The sequence below is a fragment of the Oncorhynchus gorbuscha genome, linkage group LG16 (assembly GCF_021184085.1).
Source record: "Oncorhynchus gorbuscha isolate QuinsamMale2020 ecotype Even-year linkage group LG16, OgorEven_v1.0, whole genome shotgun sequence".
Lineage (NCBI taxonomy): Eukaryota > Metazoa > Chordata > Actinopteri > Salmoniformes > Salmonidae > Oncorhynchus > Oncorhynchus gorbuscha.
Window position 1 is genome coordinate 66,215,195 of NC_060188.1, and position 24,642 is coordinate 66,239,836.

A 24,642-nucleotide genomic window follows, 5' to 3' on the forward strand; every position below is an offset into this window, starting at 1 on the left:
CTTCATATCTTAAAGTAATGATTGACTGTCATTTCTCTTTGGTTATTTGAGCTGTTCTTGCTATAATATGGACTTAGTCTTTTACCAAATAGGGGTATCTTCTGTATACAACCCCTACCTTGTCACAACACAACTGATTGGCTCAAACGCATTAAGAAGGAAAGAAATTCCACAAATAAATGTTTAACAAGGCACACCTGTTAATTGAAAAAACGTTCCAGAGGACTAACTCATGAAGCTGGTTGAGAGAATGCCAAGAGTGTGCAAAGCTGTCATCAAGGCAAAGGGTGGCTACTTTGAAGAATCTTAAATCTAAAATATATTTTGTTAACACTTTTTGGTTATTACATGATTCTATATGTGTTATTTCATAGATTTAAAAAAATCTCTTCACTGTTATTCTACAATATAGAAAATAGTAAAAATAAAGAAAAACCCTTGAATGAGTAGGTGTGTCCAAACTTTTGACTGGTATTGTAGGTTTGAGATAGAATGTCCTTGTGTGTGTGGTTGAGTGTATTTCTGTCAACCATCCTCTTTAATTGTTTCATAAGTCCAAGCAGCATTGTTATGCGACACCATGATGCAGATGATGTCATTTCAGATTAGAAAGCACTGAGATCCACTGATGCAGGCTGACTGATTGACTCTCCGTGGCTTTTACACCCCATGGCTTTTGGAAACTTTACCTCTGAAATGGTCATTATTATTTACCATGCTTATGTTGCACTCTGAAACTTCATATTATTCACGGTAATGTCCTTGGTAGGAAAATTAGAAAGTGTTTATTTGATTACATCATACATCACTACACTTGACCCGGTCAAAACAATTTGACATACTTCATCTGGTAAATCCCTACCTCACAATTACAAGATGTTGCATATTACAGTAAACAATTGATAAATGGAATGGAGGTCACTCATATGGAATTGTTGTCATTTTTATTATAAATATAGAATTGATTTATTATGATTAAGTTCTGTTCGAACAAAAAGGCCCATGATAATGTAGTTATTACACTATGATAACGATGGAAGACTCTTATAGGAAATTGCTACACCATCACGTTTTAAGAGTATGACAAAACTTTGTTATGGGTAGGATTGAAATACATTCCCTGGTTTTCCGGATGATTCCTGAAATTAAGAGGGAATAAGCAGCAAATGGAATCCGCCTTCCTGGATTTCTAGAAAACCTGGACATTTCTAGAAAGTTACAAGAATTTTGCAGCCCTAGTCTCGGGTAATTGCACTTCTCAATATGTCTACCGAATCACATTGCATTCATGCCATTAACAGAATAGACCTATGGGGTAACATTCAAGAAGAGAATACGTTTGAACATTGATATAAGCCTAAACCCAAATGGCTGGAGCAGTGAGAGTTCCAACAAACTCTGACACCTTCTTATGGGCTGAAAGGAATGTGGAGGACTCTCTCTGAGTACTTCAGCTCACTGTCATAAACCTCTAGTTCAATCATGCTGAATTTATGAGGCCCACCACAATGCTAGCTGGTACAGTAGATAGAAATGTGGCGGTGCTGGGGCTGTGTGGGGACAAGCTCTTAACCTAACAGAGTTATGGAGCCCTGTGCTCATGACGGAGTATTGAGAGGCAGGCCTTGGTGCATCAATCAGTTTGTCAGAGTTTCCATCACATTTACCTTACTGTCAAAGAGAATTTGGGTGCGTGCTTATGAACTAATTTACACTCAGTTTGCCATTATATAAAACCATATAGAAATTAATAGCTTGCCCAGTGTGAAAATGATTTATCTTCCATGTACTTTAATAAACATTGGCCCCCTCCAGGTCTCCCTTGTGAAAGAGCTCTTTCAACCTCAATTGGTCAACCTGGTTTTTCAAGTTTACACTGCTCCCCATACAGAAATGTAAAAAGCAGATGATGTCCTTTACCCCTCTGATGTTCTCCTAAAACTCAAGGAGAATTTGTTTGGTTGGCATCATATGCTCCTGCCCTTAGTTGATATAGATGTGTTTTGACATTATTTGGCCTGGTAGGTTGCCCTACAAGCAAACCCTTCGAGGCTTAGTTCCAAAATAGAGGCCCCACTATGTTTCAAAAGTTGAGGAAGTTTCCAAAATGATAACATGAAGAGCAGAGAAGGGAAACATTAAAACATTTAGAGAACTTTTGACATATTTTACAGCTTGATTCTGCTGTATGTGAGTAAGATTGTACAATTCCTTCACACAATAGTAACATGTCTGTGTTTCCTGACACCAGTTACACCCAGGACGTTGTATGCACTGGCATGGCCATTTGCTGCCTGGTTACCATTGACAAGATCAGGAATCTGGTAAACAAAAGCAAAACATAGTTTACAGTGTATACTCTTCCCTAAATGTGTCCCAAATGATACATGTGGTTTACAGTTTATGTTTAACTTCTCCCATTTAGGTAATGAAAGAGCACAGTAACACTTAACAGCTCTCTTGCACTCTCTCTTTTAGGGTTGTTGGTTCAATTCCCACGCGGGACCAGTACGAAAAAGTACATATGCACTCACTATTGTAAATCGCTTTGGATAAGAATGTCTGCTAAATTACTAAAATGTAAAATAACTAATAATCTTCAGCTGAAAATGCAATCACCCTGAAATTCTTAGGTTATGACTTATTACAGTTGACTTTAATCTTACATTTGTTAAGTTTCATGAGGTACTTCTTACCAGACTCATTACTGTAATGAAAACTTATCAATTACACTGTAAATAAATCATACAGAATTAATTGACATCTGAACAAATTAAGAAATCCACATCTAAATCTAGAGGCCACCTTATGTCTCAATGTATTATTACGTACCTCAAAATGTTTTGTATAGCTAGTCTGGATGTAACCACTGTCGTTGAATTCACTGTGGGTGACACCTGCTGTAAGAAAGATACATCTCAGTATTTTACCATTGGAGTGTTTTCAGGGATAGAAGAATGTGTGAACACGTGACAGCGTGGCTGTGAACACGTGACAGCGTGGCTGTGAACACGTGACAGCGTGGCTGTGAACACGTGACAGCGTGGCTGTGAACACGTGACAGCGTGGCTGTGAACACGTGACAGCATGGCTGTAAACACGTGACAGCATGGCTGTAAACACGTGACAGCAAGAGGCTGATATAAACATACCAAGGCATAACTTAAAGAATTGTGTTAACATTAAAAATGTGTTCTGTTAATCGAAAATGTCATTCTAATCTGTGTGTAGGCATAAGTGCCTATGCGGGCGCATGTGTGTGTGTAAAGACAGAAATGATAGCTCCTACTTGTTTGGCCATCTATCACGTATGCAGGGTTTTCCTTGCCCAGTCTCTGTCCCACTGCACCACCACTCATCTCGATCTGGGACCTCGTTCTCCTGGGATACATCAAACACTTCACTGCAACAATCACACTATAAACCTCACATAATGATCAAGGTAACTGATCTGGTAATTGGGGACAAAATGGTAGCAGAACTCTTACCCCATTTCCTTTTGGTAGCTGGATTCTGAAATGAACCCCGAGAGAAAATAATAGTGAATCAAATCAGGTATAGACGTGTTGCTTTTGGTGATGGTAATTATGTCATGATGAATGTAGTAGGCCAAACTTTATTTGGATAGTCCATCTGTAGATGCTATCTACAGACTATCAGTAACATTTCAACTAACTATCTACTAACCCTAACACTAGCTCTAAGCCTAACCTTAACCTTACCCTAACCCTTATTCTAAACCTAACCCTAACCTTAGCAAGCACTTGCTTATCAACAGATAGTTTGTTGATAGTATGACCATCCGTAGAGCATCTACAGATGGAAAATCCGGACTTTCTAAATCAAGTGTGACCGAATTAATTCTCCAACATTTGTCTCTAGACATATAGGCCTATAGGTGTTATAGACATTTAGTCAGAGATTTGATATTAGACCTCATGTGTGTACCCTTTCAGACAGTGAGTAATCTACATCCACAAATGATCATACATAAACCTTTATACTCATTAGAAGATTTACTGCAAGTCAACCTCTTTGTTAGCATCTCCTTGAAGTCTGTTGCTTGTTGAGCTTTCGTGTATGCATCGGACATATGAGAGGCAAGCAGCGGGAGCCAAACAGTCCTAAAGTTACTATGTTTTCTGACTGGTGTGTCCTGTATTTAGATGAAGGCCTCTGCGTAGATCTCACCCTGGCATTGTCCTAATAGAGGACCTCAGTGAGACCTGTCCTGACTCAGTCTACTTGTTTTCTACTTTCTTCAGTGAAACAGAGCAAGAGGCTCGATTTGGGCATGACTCCTGCTCCTTGGACTACAGGAGGTTTGACCTTGATACAAGCTAAAGAAAGGCTTCTTACTTGCTTCTTTTCTGCGTTTGCAGCAGAAGACGATTCCAAGGATGAGTAGCACCAGCAGAGCGAAGCCACCGATGGAACAAACGACAGCGATGAGCACAGTCCAGTCTTGGGGCTCTGGTGAAACAGTGGTCTCGAGATAAGTAAGAGTTAGTGAGTTAGTATGTATGGTTAGTAAATATCACAATGTAGACTGACATCTCAGCCTTAAACTCAGTTGGCTATTAAGACAGTAGGTTCTATTGTAAGTCCAACCTGCCACTAGTTGTTAATGTACTAAACGAATCAAACGTGTGACGGAGCTACAGAAAATGATACATGGCAATATATGGGAGTTTTTCATATACATATAATATGGAGCCTCTGTGCTCTTGGAAGAAATGCACAACTTGTATCATGTAAGTATCTACCTGCATAAACAATGAATTCATTAACTTATTTATTAATGAGTAATTATGGAAAAATAATCACAGTCCCACAGAACAGTACAAAGGCATGTGTTTAGGGAGGTAGCTCTTATGCTTTCAGAGGAGTTTCTCATATTTTTTATTGCTCTAAAAATTGTAAGGCCAGCCAGGATCATCAACTTTTAATTGTGATTTTTGGCAGCACCTCAACTTGGCCAGGAACCCATAACATCCCTTTCCTGACTCAGCAAAGATTCCCATTTCTAACAGTGTAAGCAGACCTCAATAAATCCTATCCATGTTCAAGGTACTGTCCAGGCTACTGGAAGTGACCAGACAGGGCCGGCACTATAGGCTGGCCGTAGGGGTAATGGCCTGCCCTACCTTACCTCGTTGCCTGTCCAAACATTTCAACATTGATCATTTATTTGATCGAGAAGCAAACAGAAAGACTGATTAATCTAAGATAGGTTACCTTCGCACGTATCACCAGAGAAAGAATCAGAGCGATCAAAATGTATCTGATGCTGCCTGGCCAAAAAGAGTATTTGCATATCATACTCTTTTTAGCCAGACAGCATCAGATACATGGGCTACACACAGTAAGACAGAAAAACACTCTTTCGCACGCTCGGATGCTTTCTCTGGTGAGATAGTTTCAGTCACTTGTGAATTGAAGGAAAGTTGGCGGGTGCACAGTGTACTGTTTGGATCCTGGAATTATTTTGGAGAAACGTGCGAAGGTAACCTACTTTTGAAGTGATTTGTTTGACAATCAGATTAAAACATCAGACTGGTTGTGTTCATGCACATTACAATGTAAGATCATCAAGGACAACAACCACCCGAGCCACTGCCTGTTCACCCCACTACCATCCAGAAGGCTAGGTCAATACAGGTGCATCAAAGCTGGGACCGAGAGGCTGAAAAACAACTTATATCTCAAGGCCATCAGACTGTTAAACAGCCATCACCAACACAGAGAGGCTGCTTCCTACATACAGACTCGAATCCTTGGCCACTTTAATAAATGGATTACTATTCACTTTAAATAATGCCACATTAATAATGTTTACATTACTCATCTCATATGTATATACAGTTGAAGTCAGAAGTTTTCATACATTTAGGTTGGAGTCATTAAAAATCGTTTTTCAGCCACTCCACAAATTTCTTGTTAACAAACTATAGTTTTGGCATGTCGGTTAGGACATCTACTTTGTGTATGACACAAGTCATTTTTCCAACAATTGTTTACAGACAGATTATTTCACTTCTAATTCAATGTATCACAATTACAGTGGGTCAGAAGTTTACATACACTAAGTTGACTGTGCCTTTAACAGGTTGGAAAATTCCTGAAAATTATGTCATGGGTTGAGAAGCTTCTGATAGGCTAATTGACATAATTTGAGTCAATTGGAGATGTACCTGTGGATGTATTTCAAAGCCTACCTTCAAACTACCTCTTTGCTTGACATCATGGGAAAATCAAAAGAAATCAGCCAAGACCTCAGAAAACAAATTGTAGACCACCACACATCTGGTTCCTCCTTGGGAGCAATTTCCAAACACCTGAAGGTACCACGTTCATCTGTGCAAACAACAGTACGCAAGCATAAACACCATGGGACCACGCAGCCTTCATACCGCTCAGGAAGGAGATGCGTTCTGTCTCCTAGAGATGAACGTACTTTGGTGAGAAATGTGCAAATCAATCCCAGAACAACAGCAAAGGACCCTGTGAAGATGCTGGAGGAAACAGGTACAAAAGTAGCTATATCCACAGTAAAACGAGTTCTATAACGACATGTAAGGCCGCTCAGCAAGGAAGAAGCCACTGCTCCAAAACCGCCATAAAAAAGCCAGACTACGGTTTTCAACTGCACATGGGGACAAAGATCGTACTTTTTGGAGAAATGTCCTTTGGTCTGATGAAACAAAACTATTTTTTTATGGCCAAATAGTTCTAACTATAGAACTATTTGGTAATAACGACCATTGTTATGTTTGGAGGAAAAAGGGGGAGGCTTGCAAGCCGAAGAACACCATCCCAACCGTAAAGCACGGGGGTGGCAGCATCATGTTGTGGGGGTGCTTTGCTGCAGGAGGGACTGGTGCACTTAGATGATGGAACCATTAGGAAGTAAAATTATGTGGACATATTGAAGCAACATCTCAAGACATCAGTCAGGAAGTTAAAGCTTGGTCGCAAATGGGTCTTCCAAATGGACAATGACCCAAAGCATACTTCCAAAGTTGTGGCAAAATGGCTTAAGGACAACAAAGTCAAGGTATTGGAGTGGCCATCACAAAGCCCAAAGACCTTAATCCTATAGAAAATGTGTTGGCATAACTGAAAAAGCGTGTGTGAGCAACGAGGCCTACAAACCTGACTCAGTTACACCAGCTTTGTCAGGAGGAATGGGACAAAATTAACCCAACTTATTGTGGGGAGCTTGTGGAAGGCTACCCCGAAACGTTTGACCCAAGTTAAACAATTTAAAGGCAATGCTACCAAATACTAATTGAGTGTATGCAAACTCCTGACCCAATGGGAATGTGATGAAAGAAATAAAAGCTGAAATAAATCACTCTCTCTGCTATTATTCTGACGTTTTACATTCTTAAAATAAAGTGGTGATCCTAACAGACCTAAGACAGGGAATTTTTACTAGGTTTAAAGGTCAGGAATTGTGAAAAACTGAGTTAAATGTATTTGGCTAAGGTGTATGAAAACTTCTGACTTCAACTGTACTATATTTTATACCACGTATTGCATCTTGCCTATGCTGCTCGGTCATCACTCATCCATATATTTATATGTACATATTTTTATTCCACCCCTTTAGATTTGTATGTATAAGGTAGTTGTTGTGGAATTGTTCGATTATTTGTTGGATATTACTGCACTGTCGGAACTAGAAGCACAAGCATTTCTCTATACTTGCATTAACGTCTGCTAACCATGTATGTGACCAATAACATTTGATTTGATACATTTCTACAGTTATATTACATGTATTTCCTATAAAAACTAATTTAAAAATGTGTGCATGCCCTTGTCCCGTGAACAAAACGTGCCCCCCTATGGAAATCAAATGCCTGTCTAACTGAAGAGTCAGAAGAGTTCTTACCAACCACCAGGTAGATGGAGCTGGACAGTGGGGTGGTCAGGGCAGATACGCTGGCCAGGCACTTCACTTGGACACTGTTGACCCCACGGACAGTGAGGAGGCTGATGGAGTTATACAGACTGTCCAGGGCCTCACTGCTACTGTTGTAGCTGTTCTGGTTCACCATGACCCCATCCACCACCCAGCTCACTGTGGGCTTAGGGAACCAACCAGAGGCCTCACACTGGACGATGGCCTGGTGGCCCTGGGCCACTGTTATGTTACCTCCCACAATCCTCACTGTGCCGCTCTCTGTGGAGGCAGTCAGAAGAGAACAGTCAGCAACCGTGAGGGATGACATCTTATATGAAACACAATGAATATACTGTAGTGTTAATGTTGGACCACCTACAGAGTGGGAGTGGATAATTCTATAGATGTTGGAACTTAATTTGAGCCAGTTTCCTTCAGCAGGAAAATAATCCTGCAACTATGTTCTAGTATGGTAAATGCTTCCTGAATGTCCTGACTTATTAACACTGGTCCCAGCTGAGGGTTGGCCACAATGTAAACAATCAATGTAATATCGACATCCATTCAGTTGGATATTATTACTGCCTGCCTAGGAGTATTGATACATGGAGGGGAATATGTTTGTAATCAGGTAGGTCCAAATCAGGGGAATGAGAAGTCCATCCATGCACCATACTCTATATCAGGTGTGAAGGTACAACCCAGATGCAGACCATGTCGAATAAACAATAGATTAATATTCCAACGGGTGCAAACAATGGACAGGTCATGGCAGGCAGGGTTCAGTAAACCAGAGGTGGGGCAACGGTACCGGGCAGCAGACAGGCTAAGGGAGACAAAGGGCTGTGAGACATGGGTTTGACTCTGGAGACATGAAAGGTGGGGTGAATACGAAGGGTAAGGGGCAACAGAAGATGAACAGCAGAGGGGCTAATGATCTTGGAGATGGGTAACTGGTCGATAAACCGGGGGGAGAGATTGCGGGATTCCACCCGGAAGGGCAGATCCCGGGTAGATAGCCATACCTTCTGCCCGAGACGAAACTGGGGAGCCGGGTCCAATGGCAATCCACTTGTTGTCGATACCTGGAGGTGGTCTTGAGGAGTGCTCTCTTCCAGGTACGACGACAGCGGTAGACAAACATCTGGGCAGAAGGTATGCCGACCTCCTCTTCCTCCTCAGGGAAGAGTGGGGGATGATACCCGAGGGAACATTCAAATGGTGATAGGCTTGTGGCAGATCAGGGAAGGGTGTTGCGGGCGTAATCTGCCCACACCAGCTGCTGGCTCCAGGTGGTGGGGTTGGCGGAGACCTGGCAGCGCAGGGTGGTCTCGAGGTCATGGTTGGCTCGCTCCGACTGGCCATTAGACTGGGGGTGGAACCCAGTGGACAGGCTGGCTGACGACCCAATGAGGGTGCAGAACACCTTCCAGAACTGAGACGAGAACTGAGGGCTGTGGTCAGAGAACATGTCCACGGGCAGTCCATGGATCCGGAAGACGTACTGCACCATGAGCTGGGCACCATGAGCTGGGCCATCGATCCACCACGGTCAGGATGGCGGTGTTGCCATCAGACGGGGGGAGACCCGTGATGAAGTCCAGGGAGATTGGTCCCACTCCAGGACCACGGAGTGGACAGCGTCAGGCACGAACATCTGGTTATCTGGGACCCCCTAGGGTTCGGCTGGGACCGCTGTGCCTCCCGAACCTGTTTCCCGACCGATACCCCAGCTGAGTGCCGTCGCCAGGCACGAGATGGGAAGGAGCTCCGGGGTCGGGCTCTGGGGTGGTAGCTGAGTGGTTATAGCGGTGAGACAGGGCATCCGGCTTGACATTCTTGGAACCCGGCCGGTAGGAGAGGGAAAAGTTGAACCGGGTAAACAGCAGGGCCCATCTCACCTGCCTGGAGTTGAGGCTCTTGGTGGTGCGGAGATACTCCAGGTTTTTGTCGTCGGTCCAAACAATGAACGGATGTTCCGCCCCTTCGAGCCAGTGCCTCCATTCCTCCAATGCCATCATCACCACGAGAAGCTCCCGATTCCCCACATCGTAATTCCTCTCCATGGAGGTGAGGTGGTGGGAGAAGAAGGCGCAGGGATGTAGCTTAAAACTTCTTTGGGATAGGTGAGAAGGTAGCGTCCCACCTGGCCAACATCCGGTGAAATGGCAGAGCGCCAAATTCAAATTAAATAACTATAAATATTAAACTTTCATGAAATCACAAGGGCAATACATCAAAATAAATCTTAACTTGTTGTTAATCCAGCCAATGTGTCAGATTTCAAAAAGGCTTTAAGGCGAAAACAAACCATGCGATTGTTTGAGGACAGCATCCAGCACACAAATGCATAAAAAATCATTTTCAACCAGGAAGCTGCGACACGAAAGTCAGAAATAGCGATAGCGATCTTCTTCTGTTGGCACTCCAAAAGGTTTCAGTTACATTACAAATGGTCCTTTTGTTCGATAGATTTCTTCTTTATATCCATAAAATCCCAGTTTAGCTGGTGCGCTTCAGTCAATAATTCACTCGGTTTCTATCAGTCAAAAGGCAAACAAAATTAATCCCAAACGTTACCAATAAACTTATCCAAACAAGTCAATCAACGTTTATAATCAAGCCTTAGGTACCCTAAAATGCAAACAAACAATACAATTTAAGACGGAGAATCGTTATTGTCTTTACCGGAGATAAACAAAAATTACGCGCTCTCGGCCATGCGCATGGAAACACTACAGACAAAATGGGAGCCCTTAGAAAAACTACTTCTTCTCCCACATTTTTCCAAAAACCAGCCTGAAACTCTTTCTAAAGACTGTTGACATCTAGTGGAAGCCCTAGGAACTGCAATCGGGCATGATTTCGCCCTATTATAAAAGTGCCAGCCATTGAACTCAGTGGTAGGATGAAAAAAACATTTCTTGGGATGGTTTGTCCTCGTGGTTTCATCTGCCATTTCAGTTCTGTTATACTAACAGACATTCTTTTAACAGTTGTAGAAACTTTGAAGTATTTTCTATCCGATTCTACCAATTATATGCATATCCTACCTTCTGGGCCTGAGTAGCAGGCAGTTTACTTTGGGCACGCTTTTCACCGGAAGTCAAAATACCGCCCCCTATCCCATAGAAGTGTTAAGGTCCAGGGCATTGGCCACCACAAACTGGAGGTGAACCCCAGGAAGCGTTGCAGCTGCACCCTGGATGTAAGCTGAGGTCAATCCACCACCGCTTTCACCTTCTTGGGATCCATCTTGACGCTCCCAGCAGAGATGATGTAGCTCAGAAAGGGCATGGTGGAGCGATGGAACTCACACTTTTCCTCCTTAACGAACAACTGATCCTCCAAAAGGAGCTGGAGAACCTGCCGGACATGGAGCACGTGTTCTTGGGGGCAGCGGGAGAAGATGAGGATGTCATCAATGTAGACGAAGACGAATTGGTTCAGCATATCGCGGAGAACGTCATTCACCGGAGCTTGGAACACGGCAGCGGCGTAGGTGAGGCCAAAGAGCATGACCAGATATTCATAGTGGCCGCTGGCTGTGTTGAAGGCGGTCTTTCACTCGTCCCCCTCTCGTATCCGCAACAGGTGGTAGGCATTACTTAGATCCAGCTTGGAGTACACAGTGGCCCCCTGGAGCGGCTCGAAGGCTGCGGAAATGAGTGGAGTGGATGACTGTTCTTTACAGTGATGTCATTGAGTCCCTGGTAGTCAATGCACAGGCGCAGGATCTTGTCCATCTTCTCCACGAAGAAGAACCCTGCGCCAGTGGAAGAGGAAGAGGGACAGATAAATCCAGTATCTAGGGAGTCCCCAATGTAGTCCTCCATAGCCTTGGTTTCCGGTCCCGAATGTGAGTACAGACTCCCCGGCGAAGCGTGGCGCTAGGGAAAAGGTCAATCTCGCAGTCATAGGGACGGTGTGGTGTAAGGGAAGTTGCCCAGGACTTGCTGTGACACCTCCCGGAGATCCTGGTATTTAGCGGGAATGGTGGATAGATCCGGAACCACCTCCAAGGACCCAGGAAGACATCCCAGGGGCAGGTTATGCCGACTTCAGACAATGGGTGTGACAGAACAAATTCAAGCCCATGATGGCACCTGTAGACCAGTTGATGAGTGGATTGTGTCGCTGGAGTCAGGAGAATCCCAAAAACACGAGGATCTGGGGGGACTTGATGAGCAGGAACTGAACGGTCTTGCTGTGATTCCCTGACACACGTATGTTGATAGGAGTGGTATTATAGCTGACCCTACCAATAGAGCGCCCATCCAATGCTCTAACATCCATGGGAATGGAGAGAGGCTGAGTGGGGATATTCAGCTCAGAAGCCAGTGTGACATCCAAAAAGCTCTCATCGGCCCCAGAGTCAAGGAGGACCCAAAGAGATTTGGACTGGTTTCCCCACAGCAGAATGACATATAAAGGGTTGTGAGTAAGGAAAGGAGAAAAGTCCCCCTAATAGCCCACCAGAGTACTCGCTCCTACCGGTGAGCCTGCACTTTTACCGAGCACGAGGACACAAAATGAACCGCAATACGGACAGCTCCTTGTGCAGACACTGTGTTGCCATTCCGCTGGCGACAGCCCAGCCCTGACTAGCTGCATGGGCTTGGGAAACAGTGCCTTGGCCCTCCTCGGTGACTCTTGAGAAATGTAGGGAAATCTCGGTGCTCTCGGCCACGGGACCGTCGGGGACTTCTGGGAGGACTCGGAGGCAAGGTGGAGTCCCTGGACGTGCGAGTGAAATCAAATTTCCTCTCGATCTGTCATTCCCGCAATCGCCCATCGATGCGGATGGTCAAAGCGATGAGGGGGTCAAACTCTGTGGGTAACTCCCGAGCCGCAAGCTCCTCCTTAACCTCCTCCGAGTTGCTGTGCAGGAACATGTCAAACAGTGGTTCCGGGTTCCACGCACTCTTAGCTGCCAACGTACGGAATTCCACTGCATAGTCGGCCACAGTGCGGGCATCCTGCCGGAGCTGGATTAGCTTCCGGGCAGCTTCTCTCCAGGAGAAAGGGGCATCAAGGACCTTCCTCACCTCTCCCACGAACCCCTCCAGGCTCTCGCATATGGCCCGGCTGCTGTTCCCATACAGCGGTAGCCCAGGTGAGAGCCCTTCCAGACATCAGCGTGATGAGGTAGGCTATTTTGGAGCAATCCGAGGGGAAGTAGGAGGGCTGAAGCTCGAAAATGAGGGCACACTGAGCTAGAAACACCTGACAGGTGCTCAGCTCTCCATTAAAGCGTTGCGCAGGAGGTAAACGGGGGAGGTGGAGTGGCCGGTGGGGCGGCATTGCTAACCGCCGAATTGCTGAGGCGTGGTGGGGTTACCAGCAGCATGTCCAATGCCCAGTCATGGTGCTCAGCCAACGTTTGGACCCTCTCTATCAGCCCATGAAGCAATTACTCATGCCTACCCATGGAGGCTCCTTGGGAGGAGATGGCGTTGCGCAGCTGGCCCGGGTCTGCTGGGTCAGTCATGGCCTGTTTGTACAATCAGGTGTGAAGGTACGACCCAGATGCAGACCACGTAGAATAAACAATAGTTTAATATTCCAACAGGGGCAGGCAATAGACAGGTCAAGGCAGGCAGGGGTCAGTAAACCAGAGGTGTTAAACCAGAGGTATAAATACACAGGGGATAATGGAGAAGATGGGCGACACCTGGACGGGGGTGGAGACAATCACAAAGACAGGTGAAACAGATCAGGGTGTGACACCATAGAAACAAGACCAAATCAATATCCAACAAAGGTAATCAAATAGAGCCAGCAGGAGCCGCAATAAGATGAACAGTAAATTGTAACCGTGAATGTGTAAATGGCATACCATCACCCAAGCCACTAGAGCAAGGAGTACAAAACAGAGTCAACCAAGGACGACCACACTCGCATGATGAGTGCCCTTGCCTGAGATTTGAAGACTTGCATAGGCTTTAGCTCAGCAGGCTAGCAGGATAGTAGTCTTATGGCACACAAGAGACCAGGGTTCAAATTCTAGGTCAATCACACATTTTGCTGAAGTGCTAATAAAAACAGATGTCAGCTCTATAAAACAAAAAAATGTCAAAAGAGTGTTCAGTAAAGATCAACTGAATTGAGAATATTCATTCCCGTTGCGATTTATAATCAAATACCAAAATGTTTTTCAACATCTTGTCTCCAGGCTGGAATCTTTGTCTCAGAACATTTGATGCCAAACTTTATTCCTCTCTTTTTTGTGTGAACTCTACCATGTGGAAATAGGCAAATTTTGCAAATAATGAGCCTCTCCCTATGCATGGTGCAACTCTTCAAAATAGTCCATAAATGCTGAGCTCTACAAGGCATTTGCATATCCACAGTGTGTTTGGTTGTGTGTATGCTTGGTTGGTTTTTCTATCATTTTGGGGATAGAAAAGTCATCATAAGGGTAGTACAAAACAGGAAAATTCTCCCTCATGGGGACATTTCCAGCATGCCCATGAGGACAACGGCTATTCTAAGCTCAGAGGTTTGGTTTAGGGTTAGGGTTGCAATGAGGATTAGGGTCAGAATTTGGGTTAGGGCAAGGGGTTAGTGGTTAGGTTTAGGGTTAAGGTTAAGGTTAGGAATTAGGTTTAGGTTAGGGTTACGGTTCAGGGTAAGGGATTAGGAAACATATTGTAGTTCCACACGAGGATAGAAGAACATCACGTGTGTGTGTGTGTGTGTGTGTGTGTGTGTGTGTGTGTGTGTGTGTGTGTGTGTGTGTGTGTGTGTGTGTGTGTGTGTGTGTGTGTGTGTGTGTGTGTGTGTGTGTGTGTGTGTGTGTGTGTGTGTGTGTGTGTGTGTGTGTGTGTGTGTGTGTGTGTGTGTGTGTGTGTGTGTGTGACTTGAGGAGATTGCGCTTTAAATAAATGCTTACCATCAAAGTAAGCAGTGGAGTACAATTAACCATAATGCAAATCTTACAGCTCCCATCCACTAGTGTGTTTTATCTTACCCTTGTCTAGGAGCCAAAGCATACTTGCTGATTGGAAACAACGGATGCAAGGGTGGTGTACACAGTATTTTGGTGTACAATGTTTCTCTGGGATCCATAGACCAGCACTGTATTTTCTCTGCACAATTGCTAATGTGTAGATCAGACCAGTAAGATTTTTGGCTACAGTAAAAATACTTACTGTACATGGACTTGGTTCATTGGTTATTTATTACACTAATCACTTTTGGCAACTGTGGCAAATTAGCTAGACAGAGAAAACTTGCCTTACCCACTGGGCACAGACGTCAGTTCAACATCTGGTTTTGATTTACATTTGGTTGTGCTGACAATTAACGCGAACTCAATGTGAAATCCACCAAAAATGTCACCCTGCCCCAGTTACTCTGCAGTTTATTCATTCATTTAATTTAATCTCCTCAACAATGGTACTCTATCATTTCAGTAAAGGTGATTATTTAAATCAACTCCATATTCTAACCTTGGATTATATAGAAGCTCATCAAAAGTATTTTAAAGAGTTATTTCTGTCTGAATCAGACTGTTCCATCTGCCTAATACATGGATCCTTATTCCTGTGTTGATGATTAGCCAGGACCTGCTGAGAGAACAGATTATTATCCCTTTCTATGCTCAGGGTTTACAGTGTGCTACCACTTCTCTACTCTCTGATCTTACAGTGTATACTACTGCTCTCCAGAGCATAGGTCGGTCATTACACTACTGTCATCTATAGTGATACTGTATGTGCACAGCCTATACAGTGCAGAATGAGATGGGAAAAATACATTATTTTACTACTCTGCACATTTTGATTCCAGTAAAGAGGCCAGTCTTCACTTCTAAGGATGAAATATTGAGGATTTGTTCCCAACCTTGGACAAAGAGCTGAGCGGTCTGGGTCGGCTTTTCCTGGACGCCACAGCTGACGTCACCAGAGTCGTTCCTCCAGACGTCCCGGATGATGAACTCCCAGCAGTATATGTCGGCACTGGAGTAGTTTTTAACGGCGAAACGACGGTTGTGCTCAGACACACCGGTGCCACTGTTGATGGTGAGGACCAAAACAGTTTTAAGCATCCATGACATGGAGTACCAGGCCTCAGACAGGCTGATGTTAAACCGAGCCTCTGAGCCCCGTAGCACAGTCACATTCAGGGGCTCCAGCTGAGGGACTCCTGAGACTCCTGGAGAGGAGAGGAGAGGAGAGGAGAGGAGAGGAGAGGAGAGGAGAGGAGAGGAGAGGAGAGGAGAGGAGAGGAGAGGAGAGGAGAGGAGAGGAGAGGAGAGGAGAGGAGAGGATCCAAGTGTGGTTAGAGTTGGGGGTGAAAGGAGATAATGATTATCTATTTGTCATTTGTTATATTTGAGATCATTAAGTTTGCTGACGACACAACAGTTGTAGGCCTGATCACCGACAACAATGAGACGGCCTATAAGGAGGAAGTCAGAGAACTGTCCGTGTGGTGCCAGGACAACAACCTCTCCCTCAATGTGAGCAAGACAAAGGAGCTGATCGTGGACTACAGGAAAAGGCCGGCCGAACAGGCCCCCATTAACATCAACAGGGCTGTAGTGGAGCGGGTCGAAAGTTTCAAGTTTCTAGGTTCCCACATCACCAACTAACTATCACGGTCCAAACATACTAAGACGGTCGTGGGGAGGGCACGACAAAACCTTTTCACCCCCAGGAGATTGAAAAGATTTGGCATTGGTCCCCAGATCCTCAAAAGTCTCTACAGCTGCACCATCCTGACAGGTTGCATCACCGCCTGGTATGGCAACTGCTCGGCATCGGACCGTAAGGCACTACAGAGGGTAGTGAGAACGGCCCAATACATCACTGGGGCCAAGCTTCCTGCCATCCAGGACCTATATAATAGGCGGTGTCAGAGAAAAGCTTATAAAATTGTCAGAGACTCCAGTCACCCAAGTGTTTATAGACTGTTTTCTCTGCTACTGCACGGCAAGCGGTACTGGAGCGCCAAGTCCAGCACCAAAAGGCTCCTCAACAGCTTCCACCCACAAGCCATAAGACTGCTGAACAATTCATAAAAACACCACCGGACAATTTACATTGACCTCTCCTCCCTTTTGTACACTCGCTGTTTGTTTGTTATCTATGCATGTACAGATTACCTCAACTAGCTTGTACCCCTGCACACTGACTCGGTACTGGTGCCCCCTGTATATAGCCTCGTTATTGTTATTCTTATTGTGTTACTTTTATTATTACTTTTTATTTTAGTCTACTTGGTAAACATTTTGTTAATGGTTAATGTCTTGTAAGTAAGCATTTCACGGTAAAGTCTACACTTGTTGTATTCGGCGCATGTGACAAATAAATTTGATTTATTTTTTATTTAATTTGATATATTTGTGAGTTGTTAGGTACAGTTTGCAAGATAAGCACAGATATGATAAGCTTTTGTTGAAGAACATTCACTACAGAGTGAAGTTGAAATAGCTATGAAAGGGCCAGCATGACGATTGTTGTTTATGGCCCTATGTGGGGGGGAATGGACTTAGAAACAATAAACTCATTCTGTTCACAAGTTTGATCCTTGTTGTTGAGTGTAGTCAACTTGGCTGGTCTCCTTGGAGATGGACGTTCCCCTGAACTTATACATTTGTAATGATTCTGAGCCACTACACCGCTCAAAAGGAGAGCCCAGAGCCACTTCCACTACTGCTACTACTGGGGTCGGACTGCTGCCGCTACGACTTCTGCCGCTGCTACTTCCTGGTCCAAGAGAGTGGAGTGGAGCCGAACCGAACCGATGGTGCTCCAATGCCCAGATGACTGATACAACGCATGCTATTTCCCAGAAATGGGATGATTGACTTTCCTAACCCTTGTGAGTAATTTGAGTGACTTGAGTGAGTGATTTGCCTTGGGGCCTTAGCACCTGTATTCTTGTCTTTGCTGCAAGTGCCACACCTCTAGAACAGTAAACCTCGAGAACCCTCTTGACTCATTATTCTGTCGATAGAACAAGTTCCTAAAACAGTCTCAGGTGTTTGGAATGTTGGGCCTGTTTACACTCTGAGGTGCTCATTCATTACATAATAATAGATGCATTTTACAAAGCTCTTTTCATACAGAAAAAATGCATCTTAAAAAAATGCATCTAAGGAGCCCCATGGAGCTCCAATGAGACATGGATAGGCTTTCAGCAAAGTGACTTTCACTTTTACTTGAGTCATTTTCTATTAAGGTATCTTTACTTTTACTCAAGTATGACTATTGGGTACTTTTTCCACAATTGCTTGTAATGACAGAGTTGTGGGTTTGATTCCAACGAGGGACCAGTGTGAATGAAAATGTATGCACTCACTACTGTAAGTCACTCTCGATAAGAGCATCTGCTAAATGACAAAACATTGATGAGGCTACTTGTGGCTACTTTGAAGAATCTAAAATGTAAGATATATTTTGAGTTGAGTCGCTGGCCATGGCATAACACTTCCTGCTGATTGCAGGAAATCATGCACAGAACGAGTAGTATGGCTGGTGGCATTTTCAAGCTGGAGGGTGAGGGAGGAGAATGTCTTCTTTGTAACGCACAGCGTTGAGATTGCCTGCAATGACAACAAGCTCAGTCCAATGATGCTGTGACACACCGACCCAGACCATGACCAACCCTAAACCTCCAAATCGATCCCGCTCCAGAGTACAGGCCTCGGTGTAAAGCTAATTCTTTCGACTATAAACGTGAATCCGACCATCACCCCTGGTGAAACAAAACCGCAACTCGTCAGTGAAGAGCACTTTTTGTTTTGCCAGTCCTGTCTGGTCCAGTGACGGTGGGTTTGTGCCCATAGGCGATGTGGTTGCCGGTGATGTCTGGTGAAGACCTGCCTTACAACAGACCTACAAGCCCTCAGTCCAGCCTCTCTCAGCCAATTGCGGACGGTCTGAGCACTGATGGAGGGATTGTGCATTCCTGGTGTAACTTGGGCAGGTGTTGTTGCCATCCTGTACATGTCCCTCAGGTGTGATGTTTGGATGTACCAATCCTGTGCAGGTGTTGTTACACGTGATCTGCCACTGCGAGGATGATCAGCTGTCCGTCCTGTCTCCCTGTAGCGCTGTCTTAGGCATCTCACAGTACGGACATTGCAATTTATTGCCCTGGCCACATATGCAGTCCTCATGCCTCCTTGCAGCATGCCTAAGGCACATTCACGCAGATGAGCAGGGACCCTGGGCATTGTTCTTTGGTGTTTTTCAGAGTCAGTAGAAAGGCCTCTTTAGTATCCTACATTTTCATAACTGTGACCTTAATTGCCTGCCGTCTGTAAAATGTTAGTGTCTTAACGTCCATTCCACAGGTGCATGTTCATTAATTATTCATGGTTCATTGAACAAGCATAAGAAACAATGGTTAAACCCTTTACAATGAAGATCTGTGAAGTTATTTGGATTTTTACGAATTATCTTTGAAAGACAGGGTCCTGAAAAAGGGACGTTTCTTTTTTTGCTGAGTTTATATTTAAATATTTACAATTTCATAAAATGATGTTACATGTAGTCTTTTGGTTCAACCATAATGCATAATAAACATGATCAACAGAGGGAACATATTGGGTGTACTCTGATAAGGTGGAGAAAGAATACATTAATTTACAAGACCTGTTCACAGAAAATATAATTGGTCATAAGATGGGCCTGAGATCAAAGTCAATATTCAGACCACTAGGGGTAAATGTGTTTAAAATAGGACATCCAGTAGGCCTCCCTCTAGTAGTTGGATCTCCATGTTACCTCCTCTCCTTGGTAGAGCAACATGCTCAATGCCTGTGTATTTGAGGGAGGAGATGGGATGGTTAGCTTCAACAAAGTAAGCTGCTATTGGATTATTAGTGTTCTCACACCTGATAGAGCTGCGGTGTTCAGCTATGCATTATTTTAATTGTATTTTTGTTTGTCCTACCTGGCTTTCCCACATGTACAGGTGATGAGATAGATTACCCCCGTTGTCTTGCATGAGATGATCCCCCTAACAGGAATTTTTCAACCTCTATGTGGGAGTCTGAAGAAGGATGTTGTTCTAGTGCTATTGCGCTGTGCACATGAGCCACATTTGTAGTTCCCATTTGGAATGGGTGTCAAGAGTGTTTGAGTGAGCTCAAGGGGCAGGTCAGATCTTACCAAGTTATCTACATTATTGTGACCATGCTTATAGACCACCAGTGGAGGCTCCTTGAAGAGGTGTGCAATTTCTTTGTCTGATTGCAAAATATGCCAGTGCTTTTTCAGGATTGCTTTCATTTTCTCAGAACACTTGGTGTACTGAGTGCAAAACACCATTGTTTTTTGTCTTTGATTTAGTTGTTAGCAATTCCTCTCTTGGTTTTTGAGATATTTTCATCATTGCAGCATTAAGAGTTTTGTCCTTGTAGCCTCTCATTTTGAATGTATCTGTCATTGTCTTAGCATTGTTGTCAAAATCTGACTGGTAGCCACAGATTCGTTTAACTCTGCATAACTGGCTATATGGTAGACCATTCTTGAGGGGAAGGGGATGCATACTATCCGCACATACTGTAGCAGGGTACCCCAGTCTGCAGCAGTCCAATCCCTGTACCTTTTGCAGAATATCAGTCTGTCCCTTATGTTTTCCTGGAGAGAAGTGGCTTCTTTGCTGCCCTTCTTGACACCAGGCCATCCTCCAAAAATCTTAGCTTCACTGTACGTGCAGATGCATTCACACCTGCCTGCTGCCATTCCTGAGCAAGCTCTGTACTGGTGGTGCCCTGACCCCACAGCTGAATCAACCTTAGGAGACTGCCCTGGCGCTTGCTGGACTTTCTTGGGCACCCTGAAGCCTTCTTCACAACAATTGAACCGCTCTCCTTGAAGTTCTTGATGATCCGATAAATGTTTTTTTAGGTGCAATCTTACTGGCAGAAATATCCTTGCCTGTGAAGCCCTTTTTGTGCAAAGCAATGATGGCGGCACATGATGTCAGTTGGTCCTTTTGTGGCAGGGCTGAAATGCAGTGGAAATGTTTTTGGGGGATTCAGTTCATTTGCATGGCAAAGAGGGACTTTGCAATGGATTTCAATTCATCTGATAACTCTTCATAACATTCTGGAGTATTTGCAAATTGCCATCATACAAACTGAGGCAGCAGACTGTGAAAATTCATGTTTGTGTCATTCTCAAAACTTTTGGCCACGACTGTACATAACCTGGTTCAAGCATTTATGACATTACCCTGAAGAAGGCACAGTAATGCCGAAACGTTGGTGGGTTTTTTTAAATACTGGGAGGTTATACATATGGAGTGTGCGACTCTCTTTGTTATTATAGTAAAGTACTTAAGTAGAAATACTTTAAAGTACTACTTAAGTGTTTTTTGATGTATCTTTACTTCACTTTTCTATTTATATTTTTGACTACTTTTACTTCACTACATTACTTAAGAAAATAATGTACCTTTTACTCCATACATTTTCCCTGACACCCAAAAGTATTCGTCACATTTTGAATGCTTAGCCGAACAGGAAAATGGTCCAATTTACGTACTTACCAACAGAAAATCATTGATCATCCATACTGCCTCTGATCTGACGGACTCATTAAACACACATGCTTCGTTTGTAATTTATGTCTAAATGTTGGTGTGCCCCTGGCTATCCGTAAAAATAAAAAAAATAAAACTGGTGCCGTCTGATTTGCATAAAATAAGTCATTTTGATACTTTAATATATTTTATTAATTACATTTACTTTTGTTACTTAAGTATATTTAAAACCAAATCATTTTAGACTTTTACTCAAGTAGTTTTTACTGGGTGACACACTTTTACTATATATTTTTTATTTTTCTATTTTTTCCTTTATTTAACTAGGCAAGTCAGTTAAGAACAAATTCTTATTTTCAATGACGGCCTAGGAACAGTGGGTTAACTGCCTGTTCAGGAGCAGAACGACAGATTTGTACCTTGTCAGCTAGGGGATTTGAACTTGCAACCTTCAGGTTACTAGTCCAACGCTCTAACCACTAGGCTACCCTGCCGCCTATTAAGGGACAGTGCCTTCGGAAAGTATTCAGAACCCTTTACTTTTTCCACATTTTGTTACATTACAGCCTTTTTCTAAAATGTATTAAATAGTTTTTTTCCTCAATCTACACACAATACCCCATAATGACAAAAAAAAAAATATCACATTTACATACTGTAAGTATTCAGACCCTTTACACAGTACTTTGTTGAAGCACCTTTGGCAGCGAATACAGCCTCGAGTCTTCTTGAGTATGACGCTACAAGCTCGTCACACATGTACTTGGGGAGTTTCTCCCATTCTTCTCTGTAGATACTCTTCAAGCTCTGTCAGGTTGGAAGGGGAGCGTAGTTGCAAAGCTATTTTCAGGTCTCTCCAGACATGTTCGATCGGGTTCAAGTCCGGGCTCTGGCTGGGCACTCAAGGACATTCAGAGATTTGTCCTGAAGCCACTCATGCGTTGTCTTGGCTGTGTACTTAGGGTTGTGAACTTTCGCACCAGGCTGAGGTCCAGAGCGCTCTGGAGCAGGTTTTCATCAAGGATCTCTCTCTGTACTTTGATCTGTTCATCTTTCCCTCGATCCGGACTTGTCTCCCAGTCCCTGCCACTAAAAGAATATCCCTACAGCATGATGCTGCCACCACCATGCTTCACCGTAGGAATGGTGCCAGGTTTCCTCCAGAAGTGACACTTGGCATTCAGGTCAAATAGTCTTGGTTTCATCAGACCAGATAATCTTTTTTCTTGTGGTCTGAGACCTTAAGGTGTCCCATGCACAGTATCATCAGTTTACAGCGAGTGTATCAATGAAATTCAGATAATGAGTGGAATATATTTGCATATATAACCAAAGTATTTCAGCAGTGAATTGTACACTGCACTCCAAATGGTAGCACACAAGAGTGAAGCACACTGGCTGATGGAGAATGATGTACAATATTTACAACCACATCCATATATGATTTGGTTTTGCCTTCTAACATAAATTGATGTCAAATTGATACATTTATGAGGTACAAATATATAAATGTACTCAGTCAATCAAACATGTGCTTCGAGTTTTGAAACATGAGCCATTTTGATGATCTGTTTATATTTCTGTGCTTAGAGTTGTGAAAATGTACCACATACTTGGGGAAATTGCACCAAAGTGATTGGAGAAAAAAAACTGCACTATCCTGATGAGACCTGACTCATAAAGTTTCCTTAAGAAGGAAGCAATATTATAGCCTGGTGTAGTCAACGTAAAGCCGTATCCATTAGGCATGTTAAATCAGAGACCTGTATTTCTCTGCATTGCTGTGATAAACACGAGAAGGCCTCATGCGAAATTAACAGCTTTAATCACTCCCAAACGAGACTAGTCTAACTAGGGCAAGATGAAGCCAGGGATAAATGATATGCTGAGCTGGGTTCTAATGCTCGTTCAGTGAAATAGTGTTGGATGTTTATTCACTATTATCTATTCTCATGAACAGGGAAATGTTTGGGTAATCCCAATTGTGACGTCAACTATGGATTTTGTCCCCATCCTATCATATTCAGTAGATTTGTTTCAATTGTGAGTATATGCGATGTAGTGTGTCAAATGTGTATATGTGTGCATAAAATATTGAGGTCTGCTCACCTGTTGCATAGAGTAAAAGCAACGTGAAGAAAACACTGGCCATGTTGCCCAGGTAACAGTCATGCTAATATTCCCTGCCTGTAATATAAAAACAAAAAAGACAATGGCATGGAAACAACACAGCGGGCAGCAAAATAGTGTTACACATTCAAACAGACCTCTGAGAGCTCTGAACGCTACATTTTTCACCAAGGAATGTTGTGCGAGGAACTCCCCTGTTCACAAAAACACATACATTTTCTGATTGATCGCTGATCAAAGACTCACTACAGCCCAACCACAGAAACATTATATCTTAATAACTTATCTTCTCGAACAAACATTAATCAAACAAAATATATTATTGAAACAAAATATATTTCAATAATTGCAGTCTCATAGATCCGTCCATTCAGAGTACCGACAGAATCATACTTCCTCCCTAAGTCTTTCCCTCAACAACAACAAACAAGATCATTCTGAAATTGCTTTTTCTTTAGGAAATATTCCTACTGAGATCCAATGTACATCGACATACATCATTCTAATAACTTACTTGTTGAAGACTTTTAGAGCGATGACTAAAATGGATCCAAGGTTAATTTCCTGTTGAATCAGACCTAGTAAATAGAGGGACTCCACCTTCAGGTGAAACCAAATGTAGCTTCACTCCCCCATATACATCTACCTCTACAGAGAGCAAGGTCCAAACATGTAACAGTTCCCTTATCAGTCACACTTGCATGAGTGAGTGCTTAAGCGTTTGTTTGAGTGTGTGTCACAGTTTCACCTTCTTGCATAGTGATTATTGGCATAGTTAAGCTTGCTGGTAGAGCAGAAGTTTACCAGAGAGTCAACTGAGGTAGGTTGTCTACCCAACAGATTACCTTAGGGGGCTTTCATCCCTACATGACACATCTGGGATGTCGTCTGGGGTGAATAATACCACAGAGCAGTGGTGTTGTGACACAAACACACAACAGCCTTTAAGCAGACACACCCATGTGTTGCATTCGGTGCCATGTTTTAGTGTAAGTACATCAATATCATTCTGAGGTTTTTCAACATGGGGCCACATATTTCTGACCCAGATACAGTGCCTTTGGAAAGTATTCAGACTCCTTGACTTTTTCCAC

General features: G+C 43.5%; 1 protein-coding gene across 4 annotated transcripts; it reads right to left on the bottom strand.

Moving 5' to 3' along the window:
• Positions 1 to 766: 766 nt before the first annotated feature.
• On the bottom strand, positions 767 to 24,203 carry igsf5a (immunoglobulin superfamily, member 5a). Of its 4 annotated transcripts, none has more exons than XM_046303522.1 (9): positions 24,063 to 24,203; positions 23,528 to 23,605; positions 15,761 to 16,072; positions 7,901 to 8,191; positions 4,360 to 4,489; positions 3,489 to 3,513; positions 3,290 to 3,381; positions 2,833 to 2,897; positions 767 to 2,321 (listed from the first exon to the last, which is right to left on the bottom strand). In XM_046303522.1, exons 2-8 carry the CDS (start codon positions 23,568 to 23,570, stop codon positions 2,882 to 2,884), a joined length of 909 nt encoding a protein of 302 aa, XP_046159478.1. In that variant the 5' UTR covers positions 23,571 to 23,605; positions 24,063 to 24,203; the 3' UTR covers positions 767 to 2,321; positions 2,833 to 2,881. The 4 variants fall into 4 exon arrangements, with proteins under 4 accessions (XP_046159478.1, XP_046159477.1, XP_046159476.1 ...); XM_046303521.1 differs by having other exon boundaries at positions 2,833 to 2,900; XM_046303520.1 differs by having other exon boundaries at positions 4,360 to 4,473; positions 24,063 to 24,202.
• Positions 24,204 to 24,642: the final 439 nt, after the last annotated feature.

What these genes read in the sequence shown, in the direction of transcription:
- igsf5a (XM_046303519.1), bottom strand. Translation starts at nt 23,570, where the DNA reads ATGGCCAGTGTTTTCTTCACGTTGCTTTTACTCTATGCAACAG. An exon ending in GCTTTTACTCTATGCAACAG is followed by an intron (nt 16,073 to 23,527) that starts GTGAGCAGACCT and finishes TCTCCTCTCCAG; the next exon opens with GAGTCTCAGGAGTCCCTCAG. An exon ending in AGCTACCAAAAGGAAATGGG is followed by an intron (nt 3,382 to 3,488) that starts GTAAGAGTTCTG and finishes GATGTATCCCAG; the next exon opens with GAGAACGAGGTCCCAGATCG.